Raw genomic sequence first — 27,643 nt, 5'->3', positions numbered from 1 at the left:
GAGCCCCACCCCTTTCGTGAGCGCACTGCGCGCAGAGTGACCCCTGTTACGCGCCCCCGGCAACAGGGGTGGCGGGCAGGTAAGCTGCGCGGGCGGAGCGCGCGGAGTGACGCCTGTTACGAGCCCCCGGCCACGGGGGTGGCGGGCAGGTAAGCTGCTTACCTGCTGCGTGTGACGCCGGCCGTGGCGAAGGCGGACGAGGCGGGGTGTCGGTGCGGTGGGCGCGGTGGTGACCCTGGATGTGCGTCGGGCCCTTCTCGCGGATCGCCTCAGCTACGGCTCCCGGTGGGGCCCTCTCGGGGGAAGGGGCCTCGGTCCCGGACCCCGGCGAGGCGTCGGGGGCCTTCTCCGCTCCGTAAAAGTGTCCATCTCTTTTTTTTTTTTTCTTCTGTTGTGGCATATGCAGCAGGTGCCTGCTCGTTTTTCGTATGTGGGTAACAACATTTAACTATGTATATATATTTCCGAATTGGTTTAACTGCCACCCGCCTGAATCTATTTAAAATCTAATTTTTTTTATTTCAAACGCCCGACCCGACCCGACCCGACCCGCGGATAAAATCTAATTTTTTAAAATTTCATCCGCCCGATCCGCGGATAATCCGCGGACTCCGCGGTTGTGCCCGCAAACCGCGCATCTCTAGTGTGTATATATATATATATATATATATGTATATATGTGTATATATCTATATATGTGTGTATATATATATATATATATATATATATGTATATATATATATATGTGTGTATATGTTTATATGTGTATATATCTATATATGTATATATATATATGTGTATATATCTATATATGTATATATATATATATGTGTGTATATATATATATGTGTATATATATATATATATATGTGTGTATATATATATATATATATGTATGTGTGTATATATATGTGTATATATATATATATATGTGTATATATATATATACATATATATATATGTGTGTGTGTGTATATATGTGTGTATATATATATGTGTGTATATGTTTATATCTATATATGTATATATATATCAGTGTTTCCCACAGGACAGGCATCTATTTGTGGTGGTGTGGTCGGGGGGCGGGGGGTGGCGGCGGCAGCGGCAGCGGCGATGACCAAGAAGAACGCGGAGTTGGAATATAATTACAACATTTTATGTACATATTTATATACAGATTTGAACAATTAGTGATTGCAATATTCAGTGTTGACAGCTAGATTTTTTGTGGACATGTTCCATAAATATTGATGTTAAAGTTTTTTTTGTTTGTGAAGAAATGTTTAGAATTAAGTTCATGAATCCAGATGGAGCTCTAATACAATCCCCAAAGAGGGCACTTTAAGTTGATTATTACTTCTAGGTGTAGAAATCTTTATTTATAATTGAATCACTTGTTTATTTTTCAACAAGTTTTTAGCTATTTTTATATCTTTTTTTCCAAATAGTTCAAGAAAGACCACTACAAATGAGCAATATTTTGCACTGTTATACAATTTAATAAATCAGAAACTGATGACATAGTGCTGTATTTTACTTCATCTTTTTTTTTTCAACCAAAAATGCTTTGCTCTGATTAGGGGGTACTTGAATTTAAAAAAAATTCACAGGGGGTACATCACTGAAAAAAAGGTTGAGAACCACTGACCTAGTATATACAATAATATAAACCAAGTCATTGTATTTCATTTAGCATTATTTCATAACTTCATTTAAATGAAAATATATTTTTTGTCTTTTTTTAGATACAGTCAATAAATAATGTGAACATGTATCATAACATGGAAATCTAAGAGAACGTGTTGTGAATGAGGATGCTTGTGGACCTGGAAATTTTTTATTTTTTTTTACACATTTTTATTTATTTTTTTAAAACAGTTTTTCCAACGTATTCAATTTTAGACGATTTCTCTTCTTAGTTATTATTTCACAGGGCACGAGGCGTCAGTGCGACACAGTTCGCGTATTGGTCACGTGACCAAAACAGCTCATGATCGGTCACGTGACTTTCTAAAAGCGGTACGCGCACCGACACAGGGTTTTGCTCTATGAGCTCGACTCATGCGCCGATGCATCGGTGTTGCTGGACCCATCACTACTATCTACCTATAACACCTGTAAAAATGAAGCAATGCTACCACGCTAGCAAGCGTTAGCTAGCCGGCTATGAGCCACCAAGCTGCTAACTATCGCCAAAAGGCACCATTTAAGTTTTTTTCCCCCATGGCATCCTGGATCAAGGCTTTCAGCAGATTTTGGATGTTTGAGGTAGAAACGTAGGAAGCGCCATCATTATGAAAAGTAGCCGGCGAATATTTTGATCCCGTCCGTCCATCCGTCCCTCTTCTTCTTCTTCTTTTTCTTCTTCTTCTGGCCCACCAGGTGAATTAAGTGCTATTGGCGGAGTTACCGCCACCTACTGCGCCGGAGGTGTAACTACAAGCAACATTCACAGACAGTCCCATTGCTTTTATGAGCAATCGAGCGAGTCAAAAGCCGAAAAATCCATTTGTGGCGGACGTAATTCTTTCGTGGCGGGCCGCCACAAATAAATGAATGTGTGGGAAACACTGTATATATATATATATATATATGTGTGTGTATATATATATATATATGTATGTGTGTATATATGTGTGTATATATATATATATATATATATATATATATATATATATATATATGTATTAAGGCTGCAACTAACGATTATTTTGATTAATCGATTAATCTGTCGATTATTACTTCGATTAATCAATTAATAATCTGATAAAAGAGACAAACTACATTTCTATCCTTTCCAGTATTTTATTTTTTTTTAAATAGCATACTGGCACCACGTTCTTTCAACTTGCCAAATAGAACAAGACAAATGCTACAAAAAATATATTGTTTTATAAAGTGAACATAATATTTATATTTTTTCTCAACACAAGAACCATTTAAAGTCTTCCTTTTAAATAAGGAGCCAAATGAATTAAACATCGTTAGATAAATAACAACCAAAAAAATATATATAAAGTGCACTCCTGTTTGTAGCTGAACGTTAACAGTTAAGAAAAACACTTTTGTTTTGAACATTTTCAGATAGGAGGCCTTTCCAATCATTGTCAAACATTAATAATAATAACCTATTCAAGTCTTCAGTTTAAATAACAAAGAAAAACATAACACAAACCAAGTGTTTCACAGGCTTTGCCAAATGGCTCTAACAACAGGCCAGGGACGTAGAATTGGAGTATGAAAGAATGGTTGTGCAGGAACACCCACATTTACAAGAAACTGTGCATTGCAATGCAAAAATGTTAGCATGTCCACATGCTCTGGGCTAAGGCTGGCTCTCTTCTTGGAAGCGATGTTGCCTGCTGCAGAGAAGAGGCGCTCAGATGGTGTTGAGGTGCCAGGAATGCACAAGTACGACTTTGCTAACCTGGCCAAGGTGGGATATCTATTCTCATTAGCCTTCCACCAATGTAATGGATTTTCTTCCTTGGGAAGGGGCTTCTCTCCAAAGTATGTGAGGACCTCATTCCTCACTAGGCTATTGGGATCCTCGCCTTCCCCCTCTCTATGCTCTTCTTCACTGCTGGTATCAGAATCAAGGAGTGAGTCAAGTAAAGAAAGAGGAGTTGTATGTGCAGGAACAGCTACAGTAATGGTGGAGGTGACACTGGTTTGCTCATGGACACCGTCACACTGCTGCTGCTGATCCCTTCTCACTTTGAATGCCTCTGTTTGCACTTTGGCTTGAACCTTAAAGGCCTACTGAAACCCACTACTATCGACCACGCAGTCTGATAGTTTATATATCAATGATGAAATCTTAACATTGCAACACATGCCAATACGGCCGGGTTAGCTTACTAAAGTGCAATTTTAAATTTTGCGCGAAATATCCTGCTGAAAACGTCTCGGTATGATGACGTCTGCGCTTGACATCACGGATTGTGGAGGACATTTTGGGACAGCATGGTGGCCAGCTATTAAGTCGTCTGTTTTCATCGCAAAATTCCACAGTATTCTGGACATCTGTGTTGGCGAATCTTTTGCAATTTGTTCAATGAACAATGGAGACAGCAAAGAAGAAAGCTGTTGCTGGGAAGCGGTGTATTGCGGCAGGTGTTGTGCCGGATAACGCACCCCCGCCGTAGAATGCACCCCCTGACTGGTGTGCCGGATAACACAGCCGGTGTTTCATTGTTTACATTCCCGAAAGATGACAGTCAAGCTTTACCATTGGCCTGTGGAGAACTGGGACAACAGAGACTCTTACCAGGAGGACTTTGAGTTGGATACGCAGACGCGGTACCGTGAGTACGCATGCAGCTGCGGCTTCCAAACATTTGGTCGCTTGCCCGTACGTGCGTTCCGCTATGTGCATGTCACGTACGTAACTTTGGGGACTTTGGGGAAATATATGTGCTGTATGAACTTTGGGGAGGTGAACGGTACTTTGGGCTGTGGGATTGAGTGTGTTGTGCAGGTGTTTGAGTTGTATTGGCGGGGTATATGGACGGGACGGGGGAGGTGTTTGTTATGCGGGATTCATTTGTGGCATATTAAATATAAGCCTGGTTTTGTTGTGGCTAATAGAGTATATATATGTCTTGTGTTTATTTACTGTTTTAGTCATTCCCAGCTGAATATCAGGTCCCACCCGCCTCTCACAGCATCTTCCCTATCTGAATCGCTCCCACTGCCCTCTAGTCAGTCCTTCACTCTCACTTTCCTCATCCACGAATCTTTCATCCTCGCTCAAATTAATGGGGAAATCGGCGCTTTCTCGGTCCGAATCGCTCTCGCTGCTGGTGGCCATGATTGTAAACAATGTGCAGATGTGAGGAGCTCCACAACCTGTGACGTCACGCGCATATCGTATGCTACTTCCGGTACAGGCAAGGCTTTTTTATCAGCAACCAAAAGTTGCGAACTTTATCGTCGATGTTCTCTACTAAATCCTTTCAGCAAAAATATGGCAATATTGTGAAATTATCAAGTATGACACATAGAATGGACCTGCTATCCCCGTTTAAATAAGAAAATCGCATTTCAGTAGGCCTTTAGAGACCTGCTCAGGCATCAGAAATTTGAGTTTTCTGAACCTCAGGTCCAAGGCGGAGGAGAGGATCACCGTGTTCGGTGCTGTGTCAGAGAAGGTCGTCTCCTTCTTCCATCGCTGTTGAAGCTGCTCTGTAGCAGTGACTTGGAAAGCCCGCACTGCTGCTGACTCAAAGACAACTGTCTGGGTGGACTTCATTAGCCCTTTCACGAGTGGAGGTACTGCAGAGATTGTCGTGTATTTTCCCCCACTCATAAACATAGTGGCACATTCAAAGGGTTTAAGGGCTTTGGAAAGCTCTTCAAGTGGGTTCCACTGGTCGGCTTTTAAGTCAAGGTACCGTTTGCCTCTCTGTGTAACAGTCGAGTCGGACAGCGTGGCAGTTACAGGCCACCTTTGCTCAAGCAGTCGGCTAATTCTATAAAATGTGCTGTTCCATCTAGTGCTTACAACTTGAACAAGCTTGTGCTGGGCTGTTCCCATTTGTTGCTGTTTCTGTCTCAGTTTGTTGCAGGCTACCTCACTTTTTGTGAAATGTTCCACGAGACATCTTGCAGCCCCAACTGCTTTTTCAATGTTTGAGTGCTTCAGTGAAGAATTGATCACTAACTGCAAGGTGTGCCCAGCGCAGCGGACTGAAGACCACCCATGCTTCTCCTCAAGAAGTTTTGCTGCAACCACTATATTGGTACCATTGTCATGTACAATAGCAATAATTTTGCTTGGGGGAATTTCAAACCTGGCTACGACCTCTTCCAACCATTCTGCAATGTTGGATGCTGAATGTCTTTCCTCTAGTGGCATGGTCGTAAGGCAGATAGTTATACTAAAGTGAAGTGAATTAGTGAATTACATTTTATATAGCGCTTTTTCTCAAGTGACTCAAAGCGCTTTACATTGTGAAACCCAATATCTAAGTTACATTTAAACCAGTGTGGGTAAAGTGTCTTGCCCAAGGACACAACGGCAGTGACTAGGATGGCGGAAGCGGGATCGAACCTGCAACCCTCAAGTTGCTGGCACGGCCGCTCTACCAACCGAGCTATACCGCCACTAAAACATCACTCACATCTAAATAGATATATATAGCTTTATTGGGCGGGGCTCCATTGATCCATTATGAAACCAACCTGAGATATTTCTGTCCGTTACGTTTATTTAGAAATTGGTAACCGTGCGTTTTCTCTCTCAAAACGGAGTCAAATGTGCCGGAGACACGTTATCAGCCCTGCGTTGCAACAAAGGCATAACGTTAACGTTACTCACAAAAAAGCTGAACTCATGAATGCCTGTTGCCATTCAAAACAACACAGACAATGCACTCTCCCAAGAAGTTCCTAACACTCTGTAAGTTAATACACAATTTCGCTTCCTTAAAAAAAATCTCCTCGTTAACAAAAGATTAAAAACACACAAAGACGGACACAACGGATCAATGTACCCGGACTATGCACTTAAAAAGTTACGTACCGTGAGTTCTTCCCTTCAACCATGGCTCCCACATGTTTTCTCTTCAGGTGCTCTCGAAGCGATGTTGTACTTCCATGCCATGCGAGGTCCATGTTGCACATTTTGCAGGAAACAGTCTTCTTTGCAGTGTTTAAAGTGAAGTGTTCCCACACTTTTGATGACTTAGGTCGTACACTTTTCTCCATTGAAGCATTAACCTCAAGATGTTTCTCCGCCGAAGTATAGGTCTTTATTTCCTCCGCCATTTTTCAAATGTTTCCTTGCAAAGGAGACTGCGTCGTCACGTGAGCTGCACATGACACATCATTGGCTGGCTTACCTCCACCTCATAAGACGTAGCCTTTTACTTTTGTACTGTTTTTGTTCTTATTTTGATTATTGTTTCTAAGCTGTTTGTAAATGTTGCAGTTTATAAATAAAGGTTTAAAAAATTCAAAAAAACAAAAACAAAACCTAGCTTCAGCGCATGCGCATAGCATAGATCCAACGAATCGATGACTAAATTAATCGCCAACTATTTTTATAATCCATCCATCCATCCATCCATCTTCTTCCGCTTATCCGAGGTCGGGTCGCGGGGGCAGCAGCCTAAGCAAGGAAGCCCAGACTTCCCTCTCCCCAGCCACTTCGTCCAGCTCTTCCTGTGGGACCCCGAGGCGTTCCCAGGCCAGCCGGGAGACATAGTCTTCCCAACGTGTCCTGGGTCTTCCCTGCGGCTTCCTACCGGTCGGACGTGCCCTAAACACCTCCCTAGGGAGGCGTTCGGGTGGCATCTTGACTAGATGCCCGAACCACCTCATCTGGCTCCTCTCGATGTGGAGGAGCAGCGGCTTTACTTTGAGCTCCCCCCGGATGGCAGAGCTTCTCACCCTGTCTCTAAGGGAGAGCCCCGCCACCTGGCGGAGGAAACTCATTTCGGCCGCTTGTACCCGTGATCTTGTCCTTTCGGTCATAACCCAAAGCTCATGACCATAGGTGAGGATGGGAACGTAGATCGACCTGTAAATTGAGAGCTTTGCCTTCCGGCTCAGCTCCTTCTTCACCACAACGGATCGATACAGCGTCCGCATTACTGAAGACGACGCACCGATCTGCCTGTCGATCTCACGATCCACTCTTCCCTCACTCGTGAACAAGACTCCGAGGTACTTGAACTCCTCCACTTGGGGCAAGATCTCCTCCCCAACCCGGAGATGGCACTCCACCCTTTTCCGGGCGAGAACCATGGACTCGGACTTGGAGGTGCTGATTCTCATCCCAGTCGCTTCACACTCGGCTGCGAACCGATCCAGTGAGAGCTGAAGATCCTGGCCAGATGAAGCCATCAGGACCACATCATCTGCAAAAAGCAGAGACCTAATCCTGCAGCCACCAAACCAGATCCCCTCAACGCCTTGACTGCGCCTAGAAATTCTGTCCATAAAAGTTATGAACAGAATCGGTGACAAAGGGCAGCCTTGGCGGAGTCCAACCCTCACTGGAAACGTGTCCGACTTACTGCCGGCAATGCGGACCAAGCTCTGGCATTGAGCATACAAGGAGCTGACTGCCACAATCAGACAGTCCGATACCCCATACTCTCTGAGCACTCCCCACAGGACTTCCCGAGGGACACGGTTGGATGCCTTCTCCAAGTCCACAAAACACATGTAGACTGGTTGGGCAAACTCCCATGCACCCTCAAGGACCCTGCCGAGAGTATAGAGCTGGTCCACAGTTCCACGATCAGGACGAAAACCACACTGTTCCTCCTGAATCCAAGGTTCGACTATCCGGCGTAGCCTCCTCTCCAGTACACCTGAATAGACCTTAACGGGAAGGCTGAGGAGTGTGATCCCACGATAGTTAGAACACACCCTCCGGTTCCCCTTCTTAAAGAGAGGAACCACCACCCCGGTCTGCCAATCCAGAGGTACCGCCCCCGATGTCCACGCGATGCTGCAGAGTCTTGTCAACCAAGACAGCCCCACAGCATCCAGAGCCTTAAGGAACTCCGGGCGGATCTCATCTATCCCCGGGGCCTTGCCACCGAGGAGCTTTTTAACTACCTCAGCAACCTCAGCCCCAGAAATAGGAGAGCCTACACAGACTCCCCAGGCACTGCTTCCTCATAGGAAGACGTGTTGGTGGGATTGAGGAGGTCTTCGAAGTATTCCCTCCACCGATCCACAACATCCGCAGTCGAGGTCAGCAGAACACCATCCTCACCATACACGGTGTTGATAGTGCACTGCTTCCCCTTCCTGAGGCGGCGGATGGTGGTCCAGAATTGCTTCGAAGCCGTCCGGAAGTCGTTTTCCATGGCTTCCCCGAACTCCTCCCATGTCCGAGTTTTTGCCTCTGCGACCGCTGAAGCCGCACACCGCTTGGCCTGTCGGTACCTGTCCGCTGCCTCAGGAGTCCTATGAGCCAAAAGAACCCGATAGGACTTCTTCTTCAGCTTGACGGCATCCCTCACCGCCGGTGTCCACCAACGGGTTCTAGGATTACCGCCACGACAAGCACCAACTACCTTGCGGCCACAGCTCCAATCAGCCGCCTCGACAATAGAGGCGCGGAACATGGTCCATTCGGACTCAATGTCCAGCACCTCCCTCGTGGCATGTTCAAAGTTCTTCCGGAGGTGGGAATTGAAACTCTCTGACAGGAGACTCTGCCAGACGTTCCCAGCAAACCCTCACAATGCGTTTGGGCCTGCCAGGTCTGTCCGGCATCCTCCCCCACCATCGCAGCCAACTCACCACCAGGTGGTGATCGGTAGAAAGCTCCGCCCCTCTCTTCACCCGAGTGTCCAAAACATGAGGCCGCAAATCCGATGACACAACTACAAAGTCGATCATGGAACTGCGGTCTAGGGTGTCCTGGTGCCAAGTGCACATATGGACACCCTTATGTTTGAACATGGTGTTCGTTATGGACAATCTGTGACGAGCACAAAAGTCCAATAATTTTTATGATCGATTTTAATCGATTTAATCGATTAGTTGTTGCAGCCCTTATATATATATATATATATATATATATATATATATATATATATATATATATATATATATATATATATATATATATACTGTGTGTGTGTATGTATATGTATGTGTGTATATATGTGTGTGTGTATATACTAGGGGTGTAACGGTACACAAACATTTCGGTTCGGTACGTACCTCGGTTTAGAGGTCACGGTTCGGTTCATTTTTGGTACAGTAAGAAAACAACAAAATATAAATGTTTTGGTTATTTCTTTACCAAATTTGTAAACAATGGCTTTATCCTTTTAACATTGGGAACACTATAATAATTCTGCCCACGTTAATGAACATTAAACTGCCTCAAGTTGTTGCTCAGATTAAATACAATGACAAAACTTTTCTTCTACATATAAAAAGTGCAACATTAAACAGTTTCAAGTCAACTCATCATGCTTAATTTATTACAGTATTTGGGAAGCCTGTAGTTGATTTATTATGTAAATGTTATATTTTTATCAACATGTGATAGCAGGGACCCTGCCATTCAAAACTATGCTGCTGCATTTCTAATGATTAATGTAACTATAGCTGAAAGAAATGGTACAATAGCAATAGGAGAGACTATTCATCCCTGAACACCATAAAGTTCATGTAGGCTTAATGGTGCAGTTACATTATTATATCAACAATTAGAGACAGAAACTCTTCATTTAATATAATGTCCTGCTTCAACTCAGCTCAATCAACACAGAAAAAAATAAAGTGAAATAACAGACAGACAGGGCTTTACTGTCCGTAATACACACACACACACACACTGCAAAATGAACTAACGTGCTCATAGTGATGTTACGAGTAGTTGACTGGGAGGTCTTTATTATAATTTGGGGAGAGTCCGCTGCCTGATGCTTACCTGCTAAACGCTAAGCACTGACTACATGCGCTCTGAATACGCACTGCTGATTGGCTGTTACCGCTCTGTTTGTAACCAATCAGATGGTTGTGGGGGTGGGGCAATGCTAGGTGCTGTGTAGAGTACTGACAGAAACAGAGGCAGAAGGAAGCGGAGGCGGCTACTTAATATGTTTGTGTGGAAACTCGTTCGGTACACCTCCGAACCGAACCAAAACCCCCGTACCGAAACGGTTCAATACAAATACCGTTACACCCCTAGTATATATATATATATATATATATATATATATATATATGTGTATGTGTGTATATATATATATATATATATATATACTAGGGGTGTAACGGTACAAGTATTTGGATTGAACCGTTTCGGTACGGGGGCTTCGGTTCGGTTCGGAGGTGTACCGAATGAGTTTCCACACAAACATATTAAATAGCCGCCTCCGCTTCCTTCTGCCTCTGTTTCTGTCAGTACTCTACACAGCACCCAGCATTGTCCCACTCACACAACCATCTGATTGGTTACAAACAGAGCGGTAACAGCCAATCAGCAGTGTGTATTCAGAGCGGTAACAGCCAATCAGCAGTGCGTATTCAGAGTGCATGTAGTCAGTGCTTAGCGTTTAGCAGGTAAGCATCAGGCAGTGAACTCTCCCCAAATTATAATAAAGACCTCCCAGTCAACTACTAGTAACATCACTATGAGCATGTTAGCTCATTTTGCGGTGTGTGTGTGTGTGTTACGGACAGCAAAGCTCTGTCTGTTATTTCACTTTACCTTTTTCTGTGTTGATTGAGCTGTGTTGAAGCAGGACATTAAGAAGAGTTTCTGTCTCTGATAGTTGATATAACAATGTAACTGCATCATTAAGCCTACATGAACTCCATGGTGTTCAGGGATGAATAGTCTCTCCTATTGCTATTGTACCATTTTTTCAGCTATAGTTACATTAATCATTAGTAATGGAGCAGCTTAGTTTTGAATGGCAGCGTCCCTGCTATCACATGTTGATAAAAATATAACATTTACATAATAAATCAACCACAGGCTTCCCAAATGCTTAATTAAGCATGATGAGTTGACTATATATATATATATATATATAATATTATATATATATATATATATATATATATATATATATATATATATATATCCATCCATCCATCCATTTTCTACCGCTTATTCCCTTTTGGGGTCGCGGGGGGCGCTGGAGCCTATCTCAGCTACAATCGGGCGGAAGGCGGGGTACACCCTGGACAAGTCGCCACCTCATCGCAGGGCCAACACAGATAGACAGACAACATTCACACTCACATCCACACACTTAGGGCCAATTTAGTGTTGCCAATCAACTTATCCCCAGGTGCATGTCTTTGGAGGTGGGAGGAAGCCGGAGTACCCGGAGGGAACCCACGCAGTCACGGGGAGAACATGCAAACTCCACACAGAAAGATCCCGAGCCCAGGATTGAACCCAAGACTACTCAGGACCTTCGTATTGTGAGGCAGATGCACTAACCCCTCTGCCACCGTGAAGCCCCATATATATATATATATACACCGTTTGCCCCATTTGGGGTCGAGGGAGGTGCTGGAGCCTATCTCAGCTGCATTCAGGCGGAAGGCGGGGTACACCCTGGACAAATCACCACCTCATCACAGGGCCAACACAGACAGACCCACAACATTAACACTCCACATGTGTATATGTATATAAATATATGTGATATATATCAAATGTAGCACCTTTTATCCACTTGCCAGGTGTATCCACTCCTGGGCTTCCCAAACCCGGCCATCTGTGAGGCGTCTGAGCGTCTGGTGCGCGAACACCAGAGCAAGTACGGGCAGAACTCCAGGATCCTGCAGCAAGTGAGTTAACACAATCCTGCCTGTGTCAGGAGATAACAAGCGAGAGAATCAATTACTTTTGAGATGTGTTAAGGAAGTGGTGGAGCACAAAAAAACAGGACGCCTTCTCTCCAAAAACAGGAAATACATTCTGCTTCCTGGCTAATCTTTATGCTAAGCTAATCACGTGAGCTGTTAGTAAACAAAGGCTGTGTCTTGCTCAGAGGCAGACCGTGGAGTTGATCCCCATCACCAGAGTCGGCTACAAGTGGAAAGGCAACTCTCACGTCTACTTCGTGTACGGCAAAGAGCAGCTGGTCAGCACCGATTACCCTGCCACCTGCTGCTGCGTTATCTTGTAGACGCAGGACGCCATGCGTCTTCCTTCCCTTCTGCACCTGAGCGAGCGGGAAGCGAAGCCCTCCACACGAGGAAGTCGTCAAAGTGTCAAACTCGTGGCCATCTTGAAATAGCGTGTCACTTGTATAAATTGGTAACCTACCACTTTGGTTCCATTGTAGTCCAAAGGCACCACTTGCAGTAGGAAGGGGACTCATACGGCCCCATTCGGCACGATTTCCCCAACACGTGAAACGTGACGAATTGGGGGCTATTCACACTATTCACTTTATCCACCAGGTGGCAGGAGAGTGTTTAATATCTCAAAATGTGTTGTGTGGCAATTCCAACTTCGACCACAGTGTCAGTTGCTATGTAGAGTGCATTGCAAAGTGATTTCTTCCTCTCACGTGAGACCCGCCCAATAACGGGGCCATATGAATCCCTTCCCTTGTACGGTATTTTGAAATGTGTGTCTTTTTCTGTCCATAATCGTCCTTTTTGTCTGTCTGCACAAAGACCTCTACCTCTCACTCTGAGACCACTAAACTATTTTTACTTTCACTTAGTAATACAACAGCCTTAACTTACTACCAATATATGCTTGACTTTGTTTTGGGGCATCAAAGGTTTTTAAAGGGTGCATACTAGACACACACGTGTGTCACATGTCTGCATGACTCGTGTCAAAGGGCATTTTCACAACTTCACTCAGGTGTGTTGACAAACTCTAAATATGTTCTTTCAATGAACCACTCATTACTTTGTGTCTTTTCACTGCATTGTTACGGACCTGATGATGCCTTTGATGAATAACTAATAATCATGCTTTTATTACCATTGTTGAAAAAAATAAAAGTCCATATAACCATCACAGTTTTAGATGTCCCCTCATGAGACCGTACAGGACTGTACCATATTTGTATTGTAGCATTCGCCTCTACTTCCTTATTCCCAGCATGCCTCACCGTCTCCAACAAAGGTTGCAGAATCACGTCCCCCTTTTGCAAAGCCCCTATGTCTTTGGGTACCTCCCATATGTCCTTTCCCAATGTCTCTTTTAGGTCTGGCTCCCCTGCTTGTGGACCTTTCTTAAAGCTGGCCTTTTGTGGCCTCTGCAAATAGACTACTGTCCAGGGTGGAGAAGGGATTAGATCAAGTGGTTTCCTTATTGACTTCCTTCTCTTGACTAGTCCCAGCACTTGCCTCACGTGACCACAGGACCTTACATGTGTGTTACAATTGTTGGCTGTGTGATAGGTGATGAGCCAAGAAGACGCCAGTGAGGAATCATCGAACAAAAAGCTTTATTTGTTTCAGCGAGCTTCAGACCGGAACTGCAGCTTCCAGGTAAAAGAGTTTTGGCCTGATCACTCTTCTGGTGTCCTCTCGGACCACTGTCCTTAAATATCCTTTACACGAAGACCCCCACTCTTCGTGACTCTAGCCTTGGAGCCGGCCAGTCTGGACAAATCCCAATGTGTTGCTTGGTCAGTCAATATATTTCCTATGATCGGTCTGAGTCGGGTGACCTCTCCTCCTACTTGTGAGGGATTCCTACCAGATGTTGTTAATGTCTTCACACTTCCTCCTAAAATCCAAACCTGCATTCCTTTAGGATTCCAATCTCCTGGGGGCAACCGCCACCACTCTTTGGAGAGCTTGTGACGGACATCTGCACCCGAAGCTATCTAAGGGCATATTGCCTTAACAGGATAATCCTCTAGAGGATTCTGTGACCAAATACAAATACATGCAATTTCACAATCATATAAGAAAATTGTATACGGTATTATTTACCACACCGTGCTGTCTTCTATCAGCACATCCAATAGCACTGGTAAGTCCCATCCCAAAGTGGCAGCCACCGGCAGATTGTCCACCACTCCCACAGTTAGTAGATAGGATTGTTCGTCCACAACAATCGTAACTTCCACCGTAGGATAGGAGTGTTTGTCTCCGTGCACACATGCAATGTCCTTCATCCTGCTATAGTCACCATGGCACTAAATCCCTACAAACTAGCGACAGGCAACTACCAGAGTCCACTAAAGCAGATACTGGTTCACCATCAACAGTCACATTTTTGAATCGCTAACACCTTGAATGTTTATAGATTCAGCACGAGGGGAATAACAGGCCCCACCTAACTTAGCTTTTCGTAGCGGGAACAAAGAAGCTTTATGTCCCGGCTGCTGGCAGTAAAAACAAATCAACTCCTTACCAGTGCCTCGCTGACTTGCTGCTGGGCTTCGGGGTACAGGTGGCTGCCGGGTAGTTCTGTGCTGTGATTAGGTCTTATGACTGTTCCTCATGGTTGCTCGGCCTCCTCTCCTGGTGTTGAGGTACTGCAGGGCTAGCTTAACAGCCGCTAGACCTTCGGTGGACTCTTGTTCCTTCACCCACATGCAGATGTCTCCAGAAAAACACGCGGAGAAGTCGCTCCAAGACGATCTGCTTCCCGATCTGCTCCTTCGAGTGCTGCTCCGGCTGATAGAGACCTCGCAGGCGGTGATAGGTTTCCGCTGGGTTCTCCCCCCAATGGCACTGCAGCAGAGCGAAACTTCTGTCGGGAGGTCTCCGGCGAGATATCGAACTTCAGGTCTGGGTAGGAGTGGGCAGTCTCCTCTTTCATGGCAGTGTAGGCCCCCAATGCCTACCCTGTGAGCAGAGGAACTAGACGTCAAGCCTACTCATCCTCTGGCCACGCCCATGTCTTGAGCAACAGATTGTTCTCAATGTCCTCCCCTATTTGATACTGAGGAATTTTTTTCTCACTGTATGCTCTGCTTAGACGACACACTGCGCCTCCTGCCTAAGATCTGGTGACCTCCAGTGGAGAACTGCGGCGTAGCCTCGGAGCTGGTGTGGGTATGTTCAGGCGAGGGCTGGTGGTTGTCCCTTCAGATGCTGGTGTGGTTTGATGACCTTGTGGATTGGGTGGGGCGGCTTGCCACTCCTTAGCTCTCTCCTGCTGTAGCAGTATCGAAGTTCTGAGTTCTCTGAACTCTGCAATCATTACCTCCTCTTTTTGCTGCTGTCATTTGAAAAAGGTCCTCATGTCCGAGGTACTGCAGCACCATCCATGTCCTCCTCATCTGTTGCCCAGTCCTGGACATCGGTACCTTCCCCTGCTGTCACCAAATGTTGCGGGTTCGCCCCAAAAAACTGTATAACCATGCAACCAAGGATGGCTCAGTCGCAGATTTCCAGTTGGGGATGTTTATTGAACCAACTCAAGGTCACCAGTGCACAGGGTGCAAAAATATATACAGTGCAAAACTTGGTGAAAATTAAAAGTAAATACAAACCCCGTTTCCATATGAGTTGGGAAATTGTGTTAGATGTAAATATAAACGGAATACAATGATTTGCAAATCATTTTCAACCCATATTCAGTTGAATATGCTACAAAGACAACATATTTGATGTTCAAACTGATAAACTTTTTTTTTTGTCAAATAATCATTAACTTTAGAATTTGATGCCAGCAACACGTGACAAAGAAGTTGGGAAAGGTGTCAATAAATACTGATAAAGTTGAGGAATGCTCATCAAACACTTAGTTGGAACATCCCACAGGTGAACAGGCAAATTGGGAACAGGTGGGTGCCATGATTGGGTATAAAAGTAGATTCTATGAAATGCTCAGTCATTCACAAACAAGAATGGGGCAAGGGTCACCGCTTTGTCAACAAATGCGTGAGCAAATTGTTGAACAGTTAAAGAAAAACCTTTCTCAACCAGCTATAGCAAGGAATTTAGGGATTTCACCATCTACGGTCCGTAATATCATCAAAGGATTCAGAGAATCTGGAGAAATCACTGCACGTAAGCAGTTAAGCCTGTGACCTTCGATCCCTCAGGCTGTACTGCATCAACAAGCGACATCAGTGTGTAAAGGATGTTACCACATGGGCTCAGGAACACTTCAGAAACCCACTGTCAGTAACTACAGTTGGTCGCTACATCTGTAAGTGCAAGTTAAAACTCTCCTATACAAGGCGAAAACCGTTTACCAACAACACCCAGAAACGCCGTCGGCTTCGCTGGGCCTGAGCTCATCTAAGATGGACTGATACAAAGTGGAAAAGTGTTCTGTGGTCTGACGAGTCCACATTTCAAATTGTTTTTGGAAGCTGTGGACGTTGTGTCCTCCGGACCAAAGAGGAAAAGAACCATCCGGATTGTTAAAGGCGCAAAGTTGAAAAGCCAGCATCTGTGATGGTATGGGGGTGTATTAGTGCCCAAGACATGGGTAACTTACACATCTGTGAAGGCGCCATTAATACTGAAAGGTACATACAGGTTTTGGAGCAACATATGTTGCCATCCAAGCAACGTTACCATGGACGCCCCTGCTTATTTCAGCAAGACAATGCCAAGCCACGTGTTACATCAACGTGGCTTCATAGTAAAAGAGTGCGGGTACTAGACTGGCCTGCCTGTAGTCCAGACCTGTCTCCCATTGAAAATGTGTGGCGCATTATAAAGCCTAAAATACCACAACGGAGACCCCCGGACTGTTGAACAACTTAAGCTGTACATCAAGCAAGAATGGGAAATAATTCCACCTGAGAAGCTTAAAAAATGTGTCTCCTCAGTTCCCAAACGTTTACTGAGTGTTGTTAAAAGGAAAGGCCATGTAACACAGTGGTGAACATGCCCTTTCCCAACTACTTTGGCACATGTTGCAGCCATGAAATTCTAAGTTAATTATTTGCAAAAAAAAAAAAAAAAGTTTATGAGTTTGAACATCAAATATATTGTCTTTGTAGTACATTCAATTGAATATGGGTTGAAAAGGATTTGCAAATCATTGTATTCCGTTTATATTTACATCTAACACAATTTCCCAACTCATGGAAACGGGGTTTGTACAAAAAGAAAAGTATTTACAAAATGCAGGAATTAAATGAATCATCTGCTGCTCAAAAATCCCTAATCACTGTTGGTACTATACTCCAACTGTCCACAACCAACCTTTTTACCTACTCCCACCCCGACTGAATGAACAGCCTCCCTTAAATAGTCCAAGCCTCTCCCTCGGGCATACCACTGACAGGGGAAAAGGGTAAAAAAACAAACAACCTTTTACCCTTAATGTACATATCTAGATAATAATTGACAATATTTCATTCTAAACATGATCCGGTATATGTCTATATATCCATTACATCTCTCTAAGGGAACTTAATATATTGAAGAACTCCTTAAATAAAAAGTCCACGTTAAGACCACTTGGTCTGATCCACTGGTCACATGACCTTCCTAGAGTGCGTCAATATGCTATTTATATATTAATAACACAGAAATTACAATGAACATTATTACACTACAAATGAATCAATACAAATACCAATAGAAATAGTACTATTGATAATGAATAATAACAATAATGGCATATATTATCAACAATACAATTGTTTCAAATGCAAAAATACATATAAGTAATGATAACTTGGAATACAAAATAAAGCAGATAAATGGAGGGAAAGAAAGAGAAACAAACTGTTTTAACCTTCTAGATTGTAATAGTAACAATAGGTTAAGCTTTATCAGTGTGCCATGTGTTACCCAGTTTCCCCTAGGGCAACAACGTTAATATGTTTGATGAAATGTGATTATATGCATGACTATATGTATGCATATGTACTTGTATGTATACAGAATGTGTATATGTGTTTGTACAGTGAATGTATATGTCCCAGTGACGGTGCGGTGAGGTTTATGGCTGGTGAGGCACTGACTTCATCACAGTCAGATTTACAAACATATGAACCCTAAAGAGTATCTTATTCACCATTTGATTGGCAGCAGTTAACGGGTTATGTTTAAAAGCTCATACCAGCATTCTTCCCTGCTTGGCACTCAGCATCAAGGGTTGGAATTGGGGGTTGAATCACCAAAAATTATTCCCGGGCGCGGCGCCGCTGCTGCCCACTGCTCCCCTCACCTCCCAGGGGGTGATCAAGGGATGGGTCGAATGCAGAGGACAAATTTCACCACACCTAGTGTGTGTGACAATAATTGGTGCTTTAACTTAACTTTAACTTAACACATACAAACTGTAGCACACAAAAAAGCACATTTAATAAAAAAAACGGTATTATGGTCTTACCTTTACTTATAAGTGCGGGAACAGTGGTGTTGGTGTTGGAGGAGTTGTGAATGAATGAAATATGAAATCCGTGCTGCAGTCTGCAGGTGTACCTAATGTTGTGTCCCTGCAGTCGTTCACGGCTCCTCCGACGCGAGCATTGTTGTTTTTGCACTTTTTGGCTTCTTGTTAAGTGACTTTTTTTGGGTGGATTCGGTCTTGCACGTGGAGGGTTTGGGTGTGGGCTTTGGTTGGTGTGACGCTCCCGTCGGGGGGTGCATTCTGCGGCGGGGGTGCATTAACCGGCACCAGGAGGCGGGATTACTGCGAGCCTCACACAGTGCGTCTTCGCAGCAGTTTTATGATTGCTCTGCACAAGAAATACGTTACACACATACAGTTGTTGACAAAATAGACTGTACATTATATACCTCAGCTAACTAAACTATGGAAATGTATAATATAGTTCATATAGCAATACGGTCTCACTGCACAGCAGGCCAGCAGTTAGCCGAGTCCGCAATCCATGGTGAGGCACAACTGAGTGACGTGCCTCAACTGGCTGCTGATCACCGCACCGTCTCTTCTCAGTATTTGAACGGCAAATGTGAAAATTCAGCGATTTTGAATAAAAATAATCTAAAACTGGTGAAGTTATAAATGTAAATGGAAAATAACGTTATAGTATAATCACTGAATACATATAACAATTTAATTAATTTGTTTTCTTTTTACATTTTTTTTCTTTCCATGATGGCAGGTGAGGCCCGCCTCACCTGCCTCTAGTGACCACACGTCACTGATATGTACAGTATGTTTATATGTATGTTTGTACAGTGAATGTATACATATCGTATACGTATGTTTGTACAGTGAATGTATAGTATATGCATGTTTGTATAGTGAATTTGTATGTAGATGTATGTACTGTGTGTATGTATGTACTGTATGTAAGTATGCGTGTATGTACTTAATGTATGTATGTACATATGTATGTATAGATATGCATGTGTATGTGCGTAAGTATGTTTGCGAGTACAATATATTTGTCTCCCGCTATGTGGGAGAGCCAAAGTGTGCACCCACCCACCCAGAAAGCCCAACCCAAAACAGCAAGTGCAGTACCCAGGGAACAAGGGACCACAGGCCCCAAGCAGGCAGGCCGGCCAGTGACAGAACCCCCAGAACTGCCCCACCGTGCCGCCGGGCATACCAGCGGCAGGCCGTAGACAGACTCGCCCAGCCAAGGACACAAGCACGGGAGAAGCAGGAGACAACCAGCACCCAACCCAGCGAGACACCACACCCCATGCAGGCAGAAAGACAGGACGCTCCCCAAGGGGCCCGAAGACTCCCCGCAGCTGGACAGAGAGACTGCCCCGCCCTTACAATTCTCCGTGCTCTCCGATTGCTGGTGGGCCGGAACGTCCCGCCTGGGGTGTGGTTTCTCGCTGGCTTGGGGGCTGGCTGTCCCCTACTTCTCCCGTGCCTTGTTCTCTGCCAGGCACGTCTGTCTACGGCCTGCTGCTGGCTCTTACGGGCGGCACGGTGGGCCTGGCCCTGGGGTTCCTGTCGCTGGCCGGCCTGGCTGCATGGGGCCAGTGGTCCCTTGTTCCCTGGGCGCCACACCTACTGTTTGGGGTTGGACTCTCTGGGTGGCTGGGGCCGTACTCTGGCTCCCGCACATACTGGGAGTCAAATAAATTGTACATACAAATACACATTTTTACTCACATACACACAATTATTCATACATATATACATACATACGCGCACACATAGGTACCTCCGCTGCCACATACATACACAAATACAGTACAAACATACATACACACTCAAAGTTTGTACATCCACACGGCCATTCACTGTACAAACATACATATACACATACTGTACATATACATTCACTGTACATACATATACACATACTGTACAAATACATTCACTGTACAAACATACATATACACATACTGTACATATACATTCACTGTACAAACATACATATACACATACTGTACAAATACATTCACTGTACATATACATTCACTTTACAAACACACATACATATACTGTACAAACATACATATATACATTCTGTACATATACATTTACTGTACAAACATACATATACACATACTGTACTTATACAAGTACATATAGATACATACACTCATGCATATAATCACGTTTCATCAAACATATATTAACGTTGTTGCCCTAGGGGAAACTGGGTAACACACGCCACACTGACAAAGCTTAATTTATTATTACAATAACAATCTACAAGGTTAATACGGTTCACTTCTCTTTCTTCCCCTCCATGTATCTGCTTTATTTTGATTTCAAGTTATCATTACATATATGTATTGTTGCATTTGAAACAATTGTATGGAGTTAATTATTGTTCATAATCAATAGTGTTATTTCTATTGGTATTTGTATTGATCCATTTGTAGTGCAATAATGCTCATTGTCATTTTTACTAATATTTATTTCACTAACTGATTCTTTGATATCACTTTTACTATCATATTTGTACATATCCTATTTGATGATGCTATTCTGTTGTTGTTATTGTTGTGTTTGTTTTTGTCTCTCTGTCTTATCCCCCTCTTGTCCCCTCTGTCTTCCTTTTTTTCCTCTTTCTATCCCCTCCTGCTCCGGCCCGGCTGCACCGAATGTTAATATGAATACATTTAAAAAAAGTCAAATACAAATAAGGCAACAAGAGAAATATCCAACACTTCTCTTTTCTAAAGTAAATGTGTACAGCAGATATAGATCATCTACATCAAATATATGATTTGCCTGAGAAGCTGGACAGGATAAAAAAAAAAAGAAACGCTATGACGTAATTTCCCATAAAACGAAGCACCGCCCCCTGGCCTCTGAGGGTGGTGGGCGGGGCCATCTCGCATCATGACGCCCTCCTTCTCATCCGCCGCTGGGTGAAGAAGAAAAGACCTCCGCTCGCCAAATTTCATGTAAGTTTGCTTGTGGTGATTTTCTTCTTCCAATTGTTGTCCGCCTGGTGTTTTGGTGTGCGTGTGTCGGACACTTTGTGCCGCTCACGCGTGTGTTTGTGTCGAATAAACTTGTCCCGCGGTCCCTCCAACTTCAGGGGAAACTTTTTGTGCTAACGCAGCGGCTTGTTGTCATGGTGTCACACGTTCGAGACCGTCTTAAAGAGTCTGCGCCACATGGAGGGGTTCTGTTCGGAACCAGGAGGTGTGTGTGTGTGTGTGTGTGTGTGTGTGTGTGTGTGTGTGTGTGTGTGTGTGTGTGTGTGTGTGTGTGTGTGTGCCGCTCGCTCGGCGGTTCTGTTGATAAGATGATGACGAATGAATCGATTATACCCCCCCAACTGGAATGTAATGGCACCTCCCAGCCACCTTTGATCACGTGACATTGAATTATTCCACGATTCGATCACATTTATGTCAAGGCTTGGTAAAAGGATAGGACTCAGATGCAGAGTAGGTAACTTAGACAGGCTTTTATTTTGACAGCTTCCTTTTCACCTCCAAAGTCAAGGATTACAATATCTATTTTATCCAAAAACTAACCGGCAAAAAAGGTTCCAAAAGAAAATAGGAACAACCAAAATTCGCTCCGAACGGAGGAAAACACAAAAAGCAAAGACGAACTATAGTTAATATATGCTATAAAATGTATAAACAAAAAACGCTCCAACAGGAGGAAGAAACAACAGCTATGAAAAATTCTACACTATCTAATCTAATAAAGTATTAACAAAAATTGTCACTCAAAAATGTGAGGAAAGAATGAAAAATAACTGAAACTTACCACTTTGGCTGAATAAACTAAATAACAAAAAATCACTCTGCTGAGGAGGAAGAAAGGAAAACTCAAAATAGCAACGAAGGGATTCAGAATCAAAGAACATAAGCACAAGACGAGGCAAGGCAAGACAAGGCATGGACATGGGCATGGATGCTAGAGAGCACGAATAAACGAAACAATCTGGCACAGAACAAAGGGAGGAGTGGGCTTATAAGACACATGAGGGTAATAGGGAACAGGTGGAAACAATCAGGGAACCGGGATGACGTCAGACTGATGACACAAAAGGAAGGGCAAGTGACCTGAAACGAGAGGAGAGTTACTTTTCAAACTAAAACATGCAAATCACAAGACAGAAAAACCCAAGACAAGACTTCCCTCACCGCGGTGTGACAGTACCCCCCCTTCTAGGGCCGGCTCCTGACGGCCCAGATTGTCCAGGATGGTCCCTATGAAAGTCTTCAATGAGGGTGGAGTCCATGATATGTCGAGAAGGCACCCACTGTCTCTCCTCCGGTCCGTACCCCTCCCAGTCTACCAAGTACTGTCTGCCCTGACCCCGGCTGCGAACTGCCAACAACTTCTTGACCTTGTAGACAGGGCCGCCCTCAATCATCTCGGGTGGTGGAGGGGACGTGGTGGCCGGAACCAGCGGGCTCTCTTTGACAGGCTTTACTCGACTGACGTGGAAGGTCGGGTGTACACGCAGGGACCGAGGCAGACGGAGTCGTACTGCTGAGGGGCCGATGATTTTGGTAATGGGGTATGGACCTACGAACCGTGGTGCTCGTTTCTTGGAGGGAACTTTCAGCCGCATGTCCTTGGCTGAGAGCCATACTCTCTGCCCTGGCCGATATGCAGGAGCGGGTCGCCTCTTGCGATCCGCCGCCTTCTTCACTCGGTCTCCTTGTTGAATCAGCACCTGACGAGCTGCTGCCCAGATGCGTCGGCAGCGTCTGACCATGGCATGTGCAGAGGGGACCGACACTTCCAGCTCATTGTCTGGAAAGACTGGAGGTTGAAAACCATAAGCACTTTTAAAAGGAGAGAACCCTGTGGCAGATGTAGGTAACAAATTGTGTGCATACTCGACCCAGACCAGGTGTTTGCTCCATGTAGGGGGATTTTGGGACACCAGGCACCGGAGGCAGTTTTCCAGTTGTTGGTTGAGGCGTTCGGTCTGGCCGTTGGCCTCCGGGTGATAACCTGAGGTCAGGCTGGCCTTAGCTCCGATGAGCCTACAGAACTCCCTCCAAAACCGTGACACAAACTGGGGCCCCCGGTCGGAGACAATGTCTTTAGGGAAGCCGTGAATCTTGAAAACATTGTTCATCATGATTTCTGCTGTCTCCTTGGCGGAGGGCAGCTTAGGCAAGGCAATGAATCTCACCATTTTGGTGAAACGGTCCACCACCGTCCTCGAGAGACCGGGAGCCCCGTGACGAAGTCCATGGAGATGTCGGACCACGGTCTGGAGAGAATGGGTAGGGGCTGCAATAGGCCCATACGGGATCCAGAGGACGTCTTGTTCCGAGCGCAGACCGAACATGCCTCCACGTACTCCCGTACCTCCGGCTCCATGGATGACCACCAAAACCGCCGAGAGATGGCGAACATCGTTCTCCGAACTCCCGGGTGGCATGAAAGCAGGGAGGTGTGAGCCCAGTGGATCACCTGTGGGCGCAACTCAACTGGGACAAACAAGAGATTATCTGGGCACCCACTAGGTGGCGGGACTCCACCATTTGCCTGCTTCACCTCATCTTCTATTTGCCAGGTGATTACTCCAACCACACGGGTAAGTGGAAGGATAGTTTCGGGTTCCTTGGCATCAGGCTCGGGGTCGAACAGTCGAGACAGGACGTCTGGCTTGACGTTTCGGGACCCCGGCCTGTAAGAGAGAGAAAAAAAAAAGCGGTTGAAAAAGAGCGCCCACCTGGCCTGGCGAGAATTGAGTCTTTTAGCTTTTTTGATATACTCAAGATTTTTATGGTCAGTCCAGACAATGAACGGGAAACTGGCCCCCTCTAGCCAGTGCCTCCACTCCTCCAGAGCGATTTTGACCGCCAACAACTCACGGTTACCGACATCATAATTCCTCTCAGCTTTGGATAGGCGTCTTGACAGGAAGGCGCAGGGATGCATTTTACCATCCTTCTCCGAGCGTTGGGAGAGGACGGCTTCGATTCCTTCGTTGGAGGCATCCACCTCTACAACAAACTGGCGTTGGGGATCTGGCATGGTGAGGATAGGAGCTGAAGTAAAGTGATGCTTGAGGTTCTGGAACGCCCTTTCAGCCTCTGGAGACCAGTGGAACTGCACCTGGGTGGAAGTGAGAGCATGGAGAGGGGCAGCTATTGTGCTAAAATTTCTGATAAATCGTCTGTAAAAATTAGCAAACCCCAAAAACTGTTGAACCCTCTTCCGGCTATCAGGAGTAGGCCAGTCGGCTACGGCGCTAACTTTAGCCGGGTCCATCTTAACTCCTCCAGGAGCTACGATAAAGCCCAAGAAAGAGATAATGTTGGCATGAAACTCACTCTTTTCAGCTTTGACAAATAGCTGGTTCTCCAGTAGCCTTTTAAGGACCTTGGTCACATGGACCTTGTGAGTCTCAATGTCTGTAGAATAAATTAAAATGTCATCAAGGTACACATATACAAACTGGTTTAGGAAGTCTCTTAGCACATCATTTATCATGGCTTGAAATACAGCAGGAGCATTGGTGAGTCCAAATGGCATGACTAAATACTCATAGTGTCCACTGGGAGTGTTAAAACCAGTCTTCCACTCATCCCCCTCCCTTATGCGGATGAGATGATAGGCATTACGAAGGTCTAGTTTAGTAAATACCTTGGCTTGCTGGAGTTGGTCAAACACCGAGTTCATGAGAGGGAGGGGGTACCGGTTTTTTATGGTGATGTCGTTCAGTGGGCTGTAGTCGATGCAGGGTCTCAGGGTTCCATCCTTTTTGCCCACAAAGAAGAATCCGGCACCTGCCGGTGATGAGGAGGGGCGAATCAGTCCTGCTTTTAATGAGGCGGTGAGGTACTCCTTCATGGCCGCCCTCTCAGGTCCGGAAACGGAGTACAGGCGTCCTTTGGGGATGGTGGATCCTGGGACCAAATCAATGGCGCAGTCGTACGGGCGGTGAGGAGGGAGCCACATGGCCTTTGTTTTGCTGAAAACCTCTCGTATGTGGTGGTAGCATGGAGGGACCTAGTTCAGATCCGGGTACTCTGATTCTGTGGTGGGGTTCGTAGAAAACAAATTAAGTTGTGCTGCATCCTTATTTCGTGTAGCACCGGTGACACATTCATTGACACAGTCCTTCCCCCAAGCTTTAATTTCACCCGACCTCCAGTCTATATGGGGGTTGTGGTGAAAAAGCCAAGGTTGTCCCAAAATCATAGTGTGTGAGGAAGTTTTGAACAGATACAAGCAAATCTTTTCTTCATGGTTATTTATGCGCATGCGTATGGGTTCTGTGGTGTGTGTGATAAGAAAAAGTTCCTTTCCATCTAGGGCTTTGGCTCTAATGGGTCGGGCTAATGGCTCAGACTTGATACCTAGTTTAGCAGCTAGACCCCAGTCCATTAAACTCTCATCTGCCCCCGAGTCAATAAGTACCCCAATGTCTGTGATAGTGTGATGTTTTACCTGCACTTTAGTGAGAGTGCGCGTAATGGGGGTAGAAGCTGAGAGTTGACTCACTCCTATGGGTCGCTTAACTGGACAGGTGGCGACGAGGTGACCAACCTCTCCGCAATCTGTCGTCTCTGTCGTTCCTCCTGCGACAGCCGCGCTCTTCCCAGTTGCATGGGATCCTCACCTCCCTCCACGGAAGGGTGATGACTCGGCTCGGGTGAAGCGCGGTGGAAGGCTGGTCCATGCTGCGTCCGAGTGTATGTGGCCCTTCCCGCAGTAGTGGTCCGTGCGCTCCGATGTCGTCTGAGCTGAGTGAGTCTGTTGTCCGTGCGAATGGCAAGCGTGATAAGCTCGTCCAAACCGGCAGGTAAATCCAACGGAATGAGAAGGTCCTGAATCGGTGCGGCCAGCCCTTTCAAAAATACGTCATAGAGGGCTGTGGAGTTCCAACCGCTCTCCGCCGATAGCGTGCGGAACCGGATGGCGTAGTCGCATACAGAGTCTTGGCCTTGCCCCAATCTGCTCAGCTCCTGTGCTTTCTCCCGGTCGTCGGTGACTGGATCAAAAGTCATTCGTAGGGCCGCTTGGAATTCCGTGAGCGAGCTGCAGATAGCTGAGCGCCGGCCCCATTCGGCGGAAGCCCAAGCTTTGGCTCTCCCCGTTAGATGGGACATCATGAAAGCAATCTTTGCTTGGTCAGTGGGGAAGGCGTGATGGTTAAATTCAAAATGAATAGAACAGTCTATGATGAATGTCTTGCATTGTCCTGTTTCACCTGAATACTTAGTCGGAGCCGCCAATTCACTTCCTGCTCCGTCATATGACGTAGGCGGAGCGGGTACGGGAGCCGAAGCGGTGGTTTGAGGAAGCCGCATGACCGCCTCCTGTAGCTGGGAGGTAAGGCGGCTCATGTAATCGGCCATCGCCATCTGAAACTCCTCCTGGCGAGAGAGGCGTGATTCTTGAGCTTGTAGGATCGCTGAAAACTGTCCTTTCTCTGCTGGGTCCATACTGGCCAGATTGTAATGTCAAGGCTTGGTAAAAGGATAGGACTCAGATGCAGAGTAGGGAACTTAGACAGGCTTTTATTTTGACAGCTTCCTTTTCACCTCCAAAGTCAAGGATTACAATATCTATTTTATCCAAAAACTAACCGGCAAAAAAGGTTCCAAAAAAAAATAGGAACAACCAAAATTCGCTCCGAACGGAGGAAAACACAAAAAGCAAAGACGAACTATAATTAATATATGCTATAAAATGTATAAACAAAAAACGCTCCAACAGGAGGAAGAAACAACAGCTATGAAAAATTCTACACTATCTAATCTAATAAAGTATTAACAAAAATTGTCACTCAAAAATGTGAGGAAAGAATGAAAAATAACTGAAACTTACCACTTCGGCTGAATAAACTAAATAACAAAAAATCACTCTGCTGAGGAGGAAGAAAGGAAAACTCAAAATAGCAACGAAGGGATTCAG

The 27,643-nt window shown here is 45.1% G+C and overlaps 2 protein-coding genes across 3 annotated transcripts in view; both read left to right on the top strand.

Moving 5' to 3' along the window:
• The window catches only part of LOC133622233 (protein SSUH2 homolog), a 68,235-nt gene extending 54,760 nt beyond the window's left edge, over positions 1-13,475 (top strand). For both annotated transcript variants that reach the window (XM_061984728.2, XM_061984729.1), the window contains 2 exons: positions 12,184-12,291; positions 12,495-13,475. In XM_061984728.2, the coding sequence (XP_061840712.1) occupies positions 12,184-12,291; positions 12,495-12,632 (246 nt within the window). In that variant the 3' untranslated portion in view covers positions 12,633-13,475. The remainder of the gene's footprint in view (positions 1-12,183; positions 12,292-12,494) is intronic.
• Positions 13,476-21,608: 8,133 nt separating this feature from the next.
• st3gal8 (ST3 beta-galactoside alpha-2,3-sialyltransferase 8) overlaps positions 21,609-27,643 on the top strand; it is a 62,434-nt gene continuing 56,399 nt past the window's right edge. The window contains exon 1 of the mRNA XM_061984730.1: positions 21,609-21,693. The gene's annotated coding sequence lies outside the window, so the exon portion shown is untranslated. The remainder of the gene's footprint in view (positions 21,694-27,643) is intronic.

The sequence above is a fragment of the Nerophis lumbriciformis genome, linkage group LG23, assembly GCF_033978685.3.
Source record: "Nerophis lumbriciformis linkage group LG23, RoL_Nlum_v2.1, whole genome shotgun sequence".
NCBI classification, from domain to species: domain Eukaryota; kingdom Metazoa; phylum Chordata; class Actinopteri; order Syngnathiformes; family Syngnathidae; genus Nerophis; species Nerophis lumbriciformis.
This window is presented reverse-complemented; position numbering and strand designations above follow the sequence as displayed.